We start from the raw sequence: 14,134 nt of genomic DNA on the forward strand, positions 1-14,134 counted from the left end.
CACGCGGGGTCCCACTCCCCCGCCAGCCCCAGGACCCCCCGCTGCCGGGATGCCCGATGGGGACACGCGGGGTCCCACTCCCCCGCCAGCCCCAGGACCCCCCGCTGCCGGGATGCCCGATGGGGACACGCGGGGTCCCGCTCCCCCGCCAGCCCCAGGACCCCCCGCTGCCGGGATGCCCGATGGGGACACAAAGGGTCCCGCTCCCCCAGGGCCCGTCCCTGCCACCGCCATCCCCACACATGCGGCCGCTCTCCTGGGGGCACACGCAGTGATCTGTGGGGCAGCCACAGCAGCACACGCGGGGACACATCCTACCGGCCTCTAGGGCTGGAACAGTGCCAGGGCCAGCACCACAGCAAACGTGGCAGATGGACCGCGGCCATCGGTCCTGGGCACTGCACAGGCTGTCCCCGTTGTACACCCCACAGTGAATGAGCAGGAGCTGGGTCAGGCAGCTGGGATGCTGATGACGATGGCGAGGGTGACGCTCATCCTGGTCATCCTCAAGGCTCTCTGCTCTCTGACAGCCACTCAACACCGACTTGGGCACACACCAACACTAACGCACAGCTGGCAGGGGTCACCAGGCAAACCACATGGCACGGGTAAACGCACACAACAAGTTCTGTTTCCAGGGATGCGCCGGATTCCAGCCTCACACACTTCATGGTTACACAGCACACCGTGCAGCAGCTGCTGACAGAACCAGAAAGCGCCTGTAACCAGCACGCTGCGTCCCCTGGCTACACCAATGCCAAAATCAACCAGAAATCCCGCTCTGGAGATCCCGTCAAGCTCAGGTTTGTGGGTCGACAGCACCAGGCTACAGAGGGAGGGCACAGCTTCTGAAGATGTCGGGGCACGTGGGTTCGCAGCCACCCCGTGGTAAGGGTGACTCTGAGCAGACTTTCTGGTCACACATTTGATGACAACTGGTGCTGTCCAGAACAGGGGGACTCAGGCGCACAGATCAGAACTACATGAGAACCCTACAGCTGAGCATTCTCCTGGAACACTGTCAGGAACCACCCGGGGTCTGTTCGTCCCATGTCTCTAAAGCAGCCAAACTGTCACGGCACAGCTGAAGTGTCCACACAAACCAAATGTACCCGTCTTGACGGATATCGTCGGTTTTTGCCCGTCAGTGCAGCAGACGGCAGCGTACCTCCTGACACAGAGCAAAAGCGAGAGAGAAAAGCAACAGCCAAAGCGATTAACTAACTGGCAACACATGAGAATGAGGAAGGAAACACCACACTAACAGAAAAAGTCTCATCTTTCTACACATTTCCCCATTCCCACTCCTGCGCTGGAGGCCTCCGCGCCAGAGCAGCCGCGGGTGGACCGGAGGCAGCCGGGGACCCACGCCTGACAGCTCCCGGCAGCCCCGCGCAGGCACCGGCACCGGCGCCGCTCACCGGGGGACGGGCTGGGGCACCGGGCTCCCCCTCCAGACACCGCCAGCCCGCACTGCGCCCCTGTCTCTAAAGTGCCGTCCAGATCAGCGCTGAGAAAGGAAAAGCCGTGCCTGCTTGGTAAGAAACAGCAGAACCTGCTTCCCCGGATGCACCTCGCTTTTGGGCCACAACTCTAACATTTCTGCTCACAGTTAAAATGCATTTCCATGTAAAGATAAATAGCGCTCTGGGAAATCTGCTGTTATACCTTGCTATTATCTTATCTCACGCGTCCATAATGAATATATTCTATTTTAACTTTTCATTAGACAGTAGTTTATAAACAAGTTAAACTTAGGCAAATATTTAGATCTTCTAAGAAGCAGAAGAGAAATCAGCCAGCCTGCTTACTGCACCTTCTGCATTTATAAACCTGCCACTCACTGCAAGGAACACGTCATTTTAATACAGAATGCTATGTTTTGTGTGTTCTCTCTCCTTTCCACCCCAGTCTGTTTCAAACGATGGGAGGCTTTGCAAACGAGAGCACGGGCGGTAACGGCAGCGGCACCGCCAGCGCCGCGTGTCCCCGGGACACCGCGCTCCCCCGCCTGCTCTTCCCCGCGCTCTACGCGCTCGTGTTCCTGCTGGGGCTCGTGCTGAACAGCCTGGCCTGCTGGGCCTTCTTCCGCATCCCGAGCACATCGACCTTCATCGTCTACCTGAAAAATATCTTGGTTTCTGATTTTATAATGACCCTGATGCTTCCTCCGAAAATCCTGTCGGACTCTGGCCTGGGACCGTGGCAGCTCAAGGCCTTCGTGTGCCGCTTCTCGGCCGTGGTGTTTTACGACACCATGTACATCAGCATCGTGCTGCTGGGGCTCATTGCGTTCGACAGATTCCTCAAGATTGTGAGACCATTCGAGAAGTTCTGGGTGCAAAACCTGCTCTCAGCAAAGATCCTCGCGGGCCTGGTCTGGCTCTTCTTCCTTGTCCTCTCTCTGCCCAACGTGATCCTATCGAACAGGACGGCGACACCCGCGTCAGTGAAGAAGTGCGCCTCGCTGAAGAACCGCTTCGGACTCCAATGGCATGAAGCCGTCACTTACATCTGTCAGTTCATCTTCTGGACTGTTCTCATCCTCATGCTTCTATTTTACACGATTATTGCCAAAAAGGTATACGAGTCTTACAGGAAAATGCAGAAGAAAGATCACAAAAGCGAACGGAGGGTCAAGGCGAAAGTATTCATCATTTTTACTGTGTTTTTCTTGTGCTTCGCCCCGTTCCACTTCAGCAGAGTTCCCTACACGCTGAGCCAGACGCGCGGCTGGGTGGACTGCCGGCTGCACACCCGGCTCTTCGTGGCCAAGGAGGGCACGCTGTGGCTGGCGGCCACCAACGTCTGCATGGACCCCCTCATCTACCTGCTCCTGTGCAAGCCGTTCCTAGAAAGGGTGCTGTGCGGGAGGGTCAGGACAGCTCACACAAACACACAAGCCGAACTGGACACACGAACGTCTCCTAACAAACTCTGATCCTACAGTCTCTGCATATTCCCAGAGAAGTTAGAAAATACCTTGTTCTCCTTCTGCTGTAGAAAATGGAAGGGCAGTTGTACAGGAATATTAACACTTAATAAAAATGGCAAAATGGATGTCCCTCTTTATGCTCGCTGCTCAGTCTTACCAGGCCAAACGCTGTGTGACCTGCGGTGGAGCAGGGTGCTGGCCGCGCTGTGCTCCCACTGTCACCGCTGTCACCACCCGCGGCTGTGCCCGGCCGCACCGGAGACCAGCACCGCGACAGCCCTGGGCCGCAGAGCCCGACCACGGCGCTCCGAGCGCACCCAGCGCCGGGGCCGCACAAAACCAGCAGCTCGGTCGTTGTCCTTAGGCTTGTGTTGCCAACAAGAGCAGACGCGTTCCCATCGGGTCACTAGATCACATCCGCCTCGCAGAATGCGGACAAACCACAGCCTGTGAATTAAAACACCTTTATATAACTTATGGCAATCGACAGAATAATTCTATCTGCTTTAAACAAAAAACCTTACTTGTTAGCACTTAAGCAGCTTACTGACTATGGCTGCTTTTTAGGACAAATTAGCTTTATTAGGGGTTAAAACCCAGAGCCATTGACTTCGTAAGTCAGTAAGTTTTGCGGTGGGTGTCAGCTCGGCCGGCACAGGGCAGGGCTGAGGAGGCACCGCACTGACAGAGGGAGGGGGGACACAGTCCCTCCCCGTCCCTCCCCACCTCTCACACACACTTCAGGTTTCACGCCCTCCTTTCCGTCCCGGCAGGGACTCCGGGTGGGGACCCAGCGCAGCCCCACGCGTCCGCAGGGCACATCCTGCCCGGGCACCGCAGGCCTGGAGCTGCACCTGCAGCCGCGCACCGTTCACCCCGCCGCAGAAACGCCCCTCGGGTGGCACGTTCGGCCCTCCCAGTCCCAGCGCCGGGCAGAGGCGGCAGCAAGGACGCGGCCCGACCCCATCCAGAACACCCCTCCCGGCTCCCGCAGCGCCGGCACAGCTCTCCCTTCGCTGTCCCAAAGGGGAGCCCACACGGACTGTGCCCCAAGAGAACCCGGGATTTATTTCACTCTTCTAACATGAAAGAGACACCCACTATGTATTAACTCCAACTCTACACAGTATATTGAAAAACCTGTCCAACTCACCTCAGCCCCAGCAATGCTGCCTTGCTCCTCAATAACACGCTCCCACTGCCACTCACCCCCGGCATGCTGAGGACCAGCAGGACCCAAACGGAGCCTTGTTTTACCCCAGAGATGAGGAAGCCGTCAGCCCAGACCGCAGGTCGAGAGTACCAGCAGCATCCCACCAAGCGCTGCTCTTTGGGGCTCTCCGGATTCCTTTAGCGCAGGCAGGGAATTTATTCAATTCGGTAGAGTTACCAGCGCGTTCAATACAACAATCACCATTTTTCCAAATCTGATTGTTCTCCCATCTGACCCCGAAGAGGCTGTTCCTGCTGCTCCAGCAGCCCGTGCTCGCCCCAGGCCGGCCCCACGGGCACCGCTGGCTCTGCCCTCCCACGGCCACAGGCGCTCGCCGGGCTCCTCTGCGCTCCAGACAGAAGAAACAGACAGCCTGGAACTGGGAAACTGGCACCAGGTCGCGAGGTGATTGAGACAAATGAACCTTGCTCCAGGATTCACAGGAAAACTACTGATGCTTATTCTAAACATCATTACAGGTTGTTGGGTTCCCAAAAGGGGAACTATAGGGCACTAGACAGTCAGGTTTTGTAGGAAATCAATCTTATTTGGGTACACAAAGGTTTATATCTATTTCTCTGTATTTATTTTACTTGTGTTTGAGGAAAAGGAAATATACAATACCTTCGCCTAATACATGCACCACCTAGCCTTCCAGATCTCATATCTGACTGCCTCTCCGCAGAGGGACAGCCACTTATCCCCTGAATGCCCCAAGACAAGCTGTGCTTCACCCACGCCCCGGCACAGCGACACCCATTCCTGCACTGACAGCATCCCCAGAACATCCAGCAGTGCTTCGGTTAACGAGACGTGCAAACCAACAGCTTGTGTCACAGCTGGGAAGCCCAGCCGAGCACCAGGACACCGCGCGGCCGGCACAGCAAGCGCAGGAGCCCGCGGGCTGCGGGGAACCCGGAGACACCCCAACAGAGCTGGGTCCGCAGGACCAGCCGCGGTGGGAACTGCAGGTGAGCCACCAACAGCACGTGAGGAGCCTGAGGACAGAGGGAAAAGAGAAACGAGCTTTGCAACGTCAGTTCTTAATTAGCCCCTTTCCTCCTTCCTTCCCTTGTAGCGACAGCCACCGGCCGGCGGCTGCAGCAAACCACGGGGAAGGGGACGCGTCCGCTGCGCCAGGACACTGCAGTGACAGCGGCACCTGCGCCTGGCACTGAGCGTCTCACGCTGGAGCAACCTCCCAGCACCACATGCTCTGATCCTGCCGCTGCTTTCCTGTGTTTAAAACCAAGAACGAGCCAGTCTCCTGTTTTATCCAGGTGGCTAACCTGCTTTAGAAATAACCCTGGAGTTCACATTGCTAAATACGATAGTAAAGGAGTTTTAGAATGAAGCAACGCAATAATTGTTGTAATAACGTCGTTCGGGCACTTATGAAATCTGAGAATTGCTCTCTAATCACCAGAATACAAAAAGGGACGTCCAACCTTTAAGTAACGCAAACAATAGTAAAGTTATAGGTCAGCTTCCAGCTTTCTTTACATCAGAGCCTCCCATTGCTTCCGCGCTGTTTTTACGACCAGCTCCACAGCGTTTCCTGCTCATGTGGCGGCTCGCCCTGACTCGCTCCGGCCCGGGAACGGCCCGACGGCGTGTCTGAACCGAAAGCCTGCCAGGAGATGCTATGTGCTTTCTAACCCACTAAGTTTTACCAATACACCAAAGTACAGAGATTTTAAAGAAAAGCTCAAAAACCAAAGCAACGAACCGTTCTGCTAAAGATTTTCATTCCTCCGTCCCCGGTGATGTGACGTGTGCCTCCAGCACGTGTGTGCAGCTGGGACCATCGCACCGTGAGAACGCCCGGCTCCCCAGAGCAGCCTGGGGTGACACAGCTGAGCACACACGACAGGAGCACAGCACCGGTGCCCGCTGGTCCACACGCTGCCTTGCAAGGCTGCTCCTTCAAGCCGAGCCCAGTCAGCAGGCTCCTGCCAGCACGGACCGGCCCTCTCCCCGAGGTCCTTCCAGCCCTGGCCACCCTGGCAGTCTGGGGTGCTCTGACACGACGCAAAACTTGGTCCCGATACACCCACTGCCACGATTATTTAAATGCTCTGAAGCCACTAATTTATCTTTCTCCAAACGAGCGCAGAGCCAGCACCGCTGACCGCAGGCTCGGTGTCTGTAGGAGCAGCGTGACAGTAGAAGTGTGCAGTAAACAGTCTAGTCACTGCGGCTGAAATATTTAGTTACTGATTTAACATTTTGCTTTCATCCTACACACTATTTAGAAAAGATCTGTTCAAAGCGCAACATTACAGATGTCTAAATATAGTCAAATGAATAATTGACACGATCATCTTGATTAGCAGACATTTGCATCTCTCCAGCACAAGGTTTTTCAGTATCACATTAAACTCGCACTCCCCTGCAGACAGAACCGCATTAAGCGAAAGGCGCGGGCAGGCTCGCAGGGGCTGCGGTGAACCCGGCGCTCCGCAGCGTCTCCTGCGCTCGGCAGCGCGAACCCACCCGGTGAATCAGCGTCTGCCCCGGCAGGCGGGAGCGGGAGCGCGCACCTTCCCGTGAGTCATCCCGGGAATGAGAGCGCCAGCCGCTCCAGCCGCTCCTGCCCAGCCAAACTCTGACTCTCCCACCGGGTATCGCAAAAAAAGCCATCGGAAGCAGAAAAACTTACTTCTAGATATGGTTGGTTTAACTACTTCACCGCAAGAAACACTCCCGTGCCTGCTGTAGCTTCACGGAGCGTTTTGGAGGAGTCTAAGGCACCTTCGAGATGCAGCTCAGGGACAAGCGGAAGGCGACGATGGTGACAGGTAAGTGATCTCCAACCACCCGAAAAGCGTTTGATAAGGTGTTCTGTGAATCTTCTCGCTCTTAATCACCCCCAAGGGAAAGTAAAACAGAAATTACGATACGGTTGCTGAAAACCAGACTTGGAATCATAAATCGAATATCACATCAGTTAAAAGTTCTCGAAATAGCAAGCCTTTACTAACCTTTTATTCATTCAACATTAAATGTTGTTATGTTTTTTCCAATGGCAAAAAAAAATGGCTTTCTCACAATCATTCCTCCTAAGATACAAATCAAAGTGCAGGAGGGTTCATGGCTTCAAGAACTTCCTGACAGAGCTTAATTCATGTCAAGATTCAGTAACCGTAACGACTGAATTTGGTATAAAAGGTTTGTACCTGTATTCTTTTTCAACTCTTTCAGCACAGAAAAGCAAACTTGAATTCGCTTAATTATATTATACAGAATCAAGGTTCTCTCCCTTCATACTTCACTCAGGTCGTGTTAAAACTTGTCAGGTTCACTGGAAAAACCACATAGCTCTGAACAAGCAACTTACAAACTAAACATCTCATTAGCCTCAAAGCCTGGGAAATATACAAGGCACTTTCAGAAACCTACGTCTTTTAAGGAGTATTTTTGATGGCAAAGGTTATTCTTAGTTATAAAGAACTGAAAGTAGTCGTGCAATTGAAGGTTTTGTATGTTAAAAGTGACCCTCCATTCGTGGGTTATTGGGACTGTTCACACCTGCCTTCCCGCTACGGGTGCTTGGGCTGGAACTCCGGTAGCCTTTCGCACTTTTTTCCATCATTTTAAAGAAGATTCTGCGATCTTCTTTTGAAAAGCAAACTCGGGCAAGCATTCGGCTGCTGCCGCCGCTCACTCCCGGCGGTGTGGCCCCAGATCTCGCGGAAGCCGCCCGTGCTCCCCTGGTTCTCTGGGCAGCCCCGCCAGACCCTCTGCTCCCTGCTGCGGGGGGACAGGGACGGGCACCTCGGGGACACCCCGGCGTGGGGACGGGGCCGCCCTGGCCGCAGGGAGAGACGTGCAGGGCAGCGGGAGGGGCAGGGACCTCGCAAACAGAGAGAACCTGTGTGCTCGGGGGTCTGAGACACAGAGCAGAACACTCGGCAGCACCAGCGGTAGCTCCGGCGCAGCCGGCTGTGTCACCCGCTCCGGCCTGTCCCGGCGCAGCCGGCTGTGTCACCCGCTCCGGCCTGTCCCGGCGCAGCCGGCTGTGTCACCCGCTCCGGCCTGTCCCGGCGCAGCCGGCTGTGTCACCCACTCCGGCCTGTCCCGGCGCAGCCGGCTGTGTCACCCGCTCCGGCCTGTCCCGGCGCAGCCGGCTGTGTCACCCGCTGCCCCACAGCGCTGCCCCGGGGCAGGGCGGGAGCGGGCAGACCAGCTCTGCCAGCCGCTGCACCCACAGCCCGGCCAGCGCCGCTGGCCATGACCCGCAGCACAGCCCGGGTCAGGGAGCTGGCAGGGCACCGTCCAGCACCCCAGCACCGCCGCGGCCTCGGAGCGGAGATGCTCCTTCTTGGAGCCGGGAATGCCAGGAAGCCCACGCCACTCGCTGCACGTAGCCAAGGCCAGGTGCACCAGGACCAAGGGAAGGGGAAACTCCGTCTCTCTTCACAAGTGGCACAGCAGAGCCCAGCCAGACCGCCCCCCTGACCGAGTGCTGGGGAAAGCCGCTCAGGACACCCACAGGGAGACTGTGCCATTAACCTTGATGTGCACAATAATTATTAACACTTTGGAATGGAGAACGTACCTGATGTAAAGCAAGTGCTGTGGACCCAGCGCGCTGCTGCCAGGACACCAGCGACACCGACCAGCGCTGCCCAGGCAGCACCAGAGGCATCACCGATATTCATGCCCATGTTTCGGTGGTCGTAACCCTTCCCAACATAAAAAATGATCATGCCATCTTAAAAACAAAACCGAAAGAATCACATCCTCAGCTATCAAAATTTGCTTTCTACATCTGACCAACCTTGCGTGAGATGCTACAATAACCACTGCCGCTTGTTTTTCCCCGGCAAAGTGTCCATGGCGTGTCAAAGTGACCACTGACGATAAGCGCTATGAATCGGGCTTTTATCCCCAGGAACAGCGCGGCTGGGCCGGGAAGAGCAGCAGATCCCACAGCTGCACCCGGGACCGGCATCTGTCCGCAGCCGAGAGGGACGGACAGACGGACACTGGGGCTGCGCACGGAACAGCGGGTTGCACCAGGCTGAACTTCTCCCAGCCATACCCCGAAATCCCCGTGTCCTTTCCCTTCCTCTTTGCAGCAGTGGCATTGCTGCACGTAGCCAACGTGGCCAGTTGTGTCACAGCACAGAAAAACCCAGCTAGCAACAGTGGATGAGGACTTTTTTGTCCTTTTGTAATATGAATTAGAATTGCGTACAAAAAAACATCAATAGAAATTGTTCCAATGCAAAGTAGAACACCTGAAAGTGAGACTGGAATTACTTCAGAGTTTAAATGGCACTGTCCACATGCATGTACCAATAACATTTGGTTCCTCATGAGATATTTTTTCACAGTATACCCTGCAGCATTAAGAGACGTGACACATGCACAACAGCGAGAACTACAATGGGTGAAGGTGTAATGCATTCAGTCTCATACCTTCATTTCTTTTTCCTTGTGACCCAGCCATCCTGGCTGCTTTTAAAGCTCTACTTTGAGCTTTTTAACTTATCGTTTTCATTGCGAAACACGAGTAATCAAACGTAAAAGCCAACATTTTGGGCCCGGGAGGCTGTGCCACAGGCGTGCGGAGGGGACCCCAGGGTCCCTGTGCTGGGTGACGGGCTGCACAGCACCCGTGGCAGCTGCTGCGCTGGCACCCATGGCAGCTGCTGCGCTGGCACCCGCTCAGGACCACCCAGGCACCACATGCTCAAACTTCTTCACCAGCTTCTGCTTCTTGCCCAAAGTATTGTAACATTTTAAATCTAAAAGACTACGGCTTCGGGCTAATTAAGCACACTGGACAAGTCAGGAACGGCCTGTGGAATTGAGGGGTGATTATTTGACAATGATTTCCATGCTGCCAAGAACAGAGCCCATGAACACACAAGCAGAACGGGAATGGAAGGGCTGGGAGAGGAGTTTGTGAAGAGATTAAAGGAGGGAAAAGCTGAAGTTATTCTGGAGAAATGCTGTCAGGGTGCTCAAGGCCTGCAACAGGCTTCCCAGCGAGGCGGTGGAGCCGTCATCCTTGGGGCCACACACCGCCTGCCGCCACCATCCCGAGCAGCACCCACCGACGCCAACGTCAGCAAAGAGCAGCGAGCGGCAGTGCCGGGAGCAGCGGGGCCACTGCTCGGAGCCCGGGCACCGCGCCTGCACCCACCCCACGCTGCGGGGAGCTGCGCCTCGCACCGCGGCGCCTAACGCGGGGGGAAGAGAGCAGCTCTGCAGGGTCACAACGCAGCTCCCACTGCAAGCAGGCTTCCCGCAGCCAGAAACCAGCAGCAGCTGCTTCTAGAAAGAAGCAAAGGAAACATTCCAGAGTTAATCCTTTCCTCCTGTCTAATTAGAGGCTGCCATATTGAGAAGACCTTAATTATCCCAACTCTGCCAACCATTGCGCTGTGCTCTTTTTTAAAAAAAAATAAAAAACAGGCAAGCAGTTGCAACACAGCTCATTTTCCACCAGCAGCCATTTATCTGCCGACGGTTCCCTCCTGCCTCCTCATGTAAAAGCAACTACAGCCCAAGGAAGCCGGACTTCAGCACCGCACTGCACCGCACACGGTCCTGGATGTGCCCGGCGGAGCGTCGGTGTCTGCTGCACCCGAGAGCCGCTGCCACACACCAGAGATGCTGTCACACACCAGGGATGCTGCCACACACCAGGAGCTGCTGCCACACACCAGGAGCCGCTGCCACACACCAGGAGCCGCTGCCACACACCAGGAGCCGCTGCCACACACCAGGAGCCGCTGCCACCTGCATAGAGCAGAGCTCAGCACCCAGCCCAGGACCCGCCATAAGCCCGGCAGCTCCAGCTGCTGGGTCATGAACAAGGCACACGCTTGTCGCTAATATAGCAAAGGGCTGGGACGTATTTCTTCAACATCGCTCCCGAACTACAATAAATAGTCAAATAGAATTAAGGCATCTTTAGGTTCTGCAAATTAGTTTAAAAAATAAACAGTCTTGCAGTAACAATTAACAACATCTACCAGATTTTGTAACCTCTGCATAGAAAATCTTATTTGAAGTAATATTAACGCACGAAATTTTAATGAGGAACAGTTCAAAAGACAGAAAAGATAAAGAACTTGATAGCTGGGGCAGCATCCTGCAAAAGCCTCACATCAGAGCTATCCCACATAGGGGAAAATAAGGGTTCATAATCATTCCCTTGAAACGAGGAAAAAATTAACGGTTACATTTGGACTAAGTATTCCAAAAACGACTTTGAGAAAATGAGATATGTCCGAATATTTTTTAAGTGAGGAAATAATGTTATTCTAAGGGCATATTCCTCCCAAACTGAGAATTTTGCATATTAAACAGTATTATTTAATGCTTGCTGCAGCATTCGGCTGCACCCAGCTCAGGCTCTCCTGCAGCCGGGAGGAGGTGCAGCCTGACTGCGCGATTCCAGGCAGGCCCGCAGCCAGCAGGGCGGAGGCTGATGCACCAAGGGGGAACGAGCACGCTTAGCGGCTACTGGGATGCAGGGCAGACCCCAGACGGGCACTGGACACGGGCACGGTGCTTTGGCGCTCACAAAGGACCAAGACGGACCAAACCCCAAGGGTCAGGCAGCGGCTGCAGGCAGGCAGCTCCGCGCTTACAGAGCAGCGCGCGGATCACGGGAGCAGCGCGCGGACCACGGGAACAGCGCGCGGATCACAGAAACAGCGCGCGGATCACAGAAACAGCGCGCGGATCACAGAAACAGCGCGCGGATCACTTCATGGAGCCACTGGGGAAGGAAGTCCCCGCTGGCAGCACGTCACTGCAGATCCGCAGGGGCTGCTTGTCCCCCACGCGCCCCCAGAGGTGCCAGCTCCCCAAGCACCCACGCAGGCTCTGCGAGGACAAGGGGCAGGCCGGGGCAGAGCAGCGTCCCGACAGCAGCTGCTGCGGCGGTGGGTCCATTGGCAGCCGCACACCGCAGCGTGCCCGCTGCAGGACGCTGGGCAGAGGTGCGTGAGAGAAAAGTTTGGGCTGGAGCTGAGGGGGAAGTTCAAGGAGGAACCTGCAAACCAAGCAGGGTGCTTTTTGCTAGACACCAAGGCAGACGAGAAGCGCTCAGGGCAGCGGCAGCAGTTCCTGTTTCTGGATATGAGTAAGCGACAAGCACCGTGAGCCACAGCGGGGGACAGTTATAGCCCAGCTCTTGGCTTTCAGCCCCTCCACAACTCCATCGGTTGAGCATGGCAGCGTCACCGTGTCACAGTGATCCAGCACACGCTGCCTGCACGTCCCTCTGCCACCCCAGTGCCAGCACGGCGGGACCGCAGCCACGGGCACAGAGCCTACGAGGGCCGTTGCCACCCCCTCCCCAGCCACCCGGCGCTGAGGCAGCCCCCAGTCCGAAGCGGCCAACCCGCGCCTGCTGGCTGAGGCACACGTGGGGTGGGGACACCCCGAGCCCTCGGCAGGCTGAGGAGCGGGTCCCGGGGACCCCCTCACTGGGGCACCCCAAGCGCCCAGCCCACCCCACTGCTCGCACAGCTGCCACCGGCATCTCCAGCACCGCCGTACGGACGCACAGCTCCAAGGATGGCGATGTGACAGGGAGAAACATGCAAACGACAAGGACGCCTGCAAAGCACAGGAGTGAGAGGCGCGCGCTGACTCGCTGTAGGGGCAGACTCCAACAGGAATTTCAGGTTATTCCGCAGCGCATTAACAGTACATTAACATACACTTTTACCAAAAGGAGACAGACAAATTTTAACAGAGGCCTCGGAGGCGGGAGAAGGTGGTAGTGTCCGGTTACTGGGGCTGGGCTTCCCTTCGGGGAGCAAGGAAGGGCGCTAGGGAGGGCATCAGCAGGGCTCACCAGGTGTGCGTTGGCCGGGGTGATGGGGCTGAAGGCTCCGGGTGCTGCTGCAGCTCCACACACACACACCTCGACCCACAGCTTCATTCACACCCCAACCTGCAGCTCCATGCACGCACCCCGACCCGCAGCTCCATTCACACCCCCCGACCCGCAGCTCCACTCACACACGCCCTGACCTGCAGCTCCACGCACACACACACCAACCTGCAGCTCCACGCGCACCCCCCGACCCGCAGCTCCATTTACACATCGCGACCCGCAGCTCCATTTACACATCGCGACCCGCAGCTCCACGCGCACGCTGACCCGCAGCCTGCAGCTCCACGCACACACTGACCCGCAGCCTGCAGCTCCACGCACACACTGACCCGCAGCCTGCAGCTCCACGCACACACTGACCCGCAGCCTGCAGCTCCACGCACACACTGAGCTGCAGCGATGCTGTCTGCCCCTCCGTCTCCGCAATTAAAATAGATTCGGTTCTGATGGGCAACAGACAACAACTTAATTGCAGCCAGCCCACAGCAAATTTAATAAACTGTCTGGCATTTCTATTTACGCTAACTCTGTCATTTACCAGGCTTCATGGTGATGAGCGCTGACTGACTGGCAGGAAGGCACACATCAAATGTGATATGCTCAAAAAAACCCAAACAAATAAACAAACCCTTAAAACTCTGCAGCCCTATGACCTAGAATATCTAATCTAGGTCACAAAGATAATCTTCTGATTTTTAAGAAGTTTTAAATAAGACAAAAATAGAGCGATTAGATTTGAGGATGCAGAATTTCTTTAAACAGTGAGGCAACGTAAAGCCTGAGTCATTAGGAAAACTATACAGTCATCCCCTGCCCATATGACAGCGAAGCCTGCCGTGCAGCCCATTATTCAGGTTTTCACCTGAGGTTCTGTCGGGCACACAAACCAGTCTGGCAGCACCGGCAGCACCAGATTACCTCATGGGAAACGCAGCTGGTGTTTAATGCACTTGTCAGCCTTCAGGGGAACGGCAGCAAAAGACAAAGAACAAAACTCAAACACAACCAAGCGCAGGAACTACAAGAAGTAACAAGTATTCTTGGCTTATAGAGCTACTCAAGTAAAGGAGCAGCTTCTAGTGCCTCTTCAAAAGCACTCGAGCAGAGTACTTTT

General features: G+C 55.6%; 1 protein-coding gene and 1 long non-coding RNA gene across 3 annotated transcripts in view; one reads left to right on the forward strand and one right to left on the reverse strand.

Annotated features, from left to right (window-relative positions):
- Positions 1–14,134, reverse strand: part of LOC136105291 (uncharacterized) — a 78,193-nt gene that overhangs the window by 27,681 nt on the left and 36,378 nt on the right. The window lies entirely within an intron of this gene.
- Positions 1,316–3,093, forward strand: P2RY13 (purinergic receptor P2Y13). The gene is made up of 2 exons (XM_065844873.2): positions 1,316–1,538; positions 1,912–3,093. The coding sequence occupies exon 2, from the start codon at positions 1,925–1,927 to the stop codon at positions 2,939–2,941; it is 1,017 nt and encodes a 338-aa protein (XP_065700945.1). The 5' UTR covers positions 1,316–1,538; positions 1,912–1,924; the 3' UTR covers positions 2,942–3,093.

Source organism: Patagioenas fasciata, chromosome 9 (genome assembly GCF_037038585.1).
Source record: "Patagioenas fasciata isolate bPatFas1 chromosome 9, bPatFas1.hap1, whole genome shotgun sequence".
In the NCBI taxonomy this organism is placed as follows: Eukaryota; Metazoa; Chordata; class Aves; order Columbiformes; family Columbidae; genus Patagioenas; species Patagioenas fasciata.

Coding starts and splice junctions, on each gene's coding strand:
- P2RY13 (XM_065844873.2), top strand. CDS start 1,925: ATGGGAGGCTTTGCAAACGAGAGCACGGGCGGTAACGGCAGCGGCACC.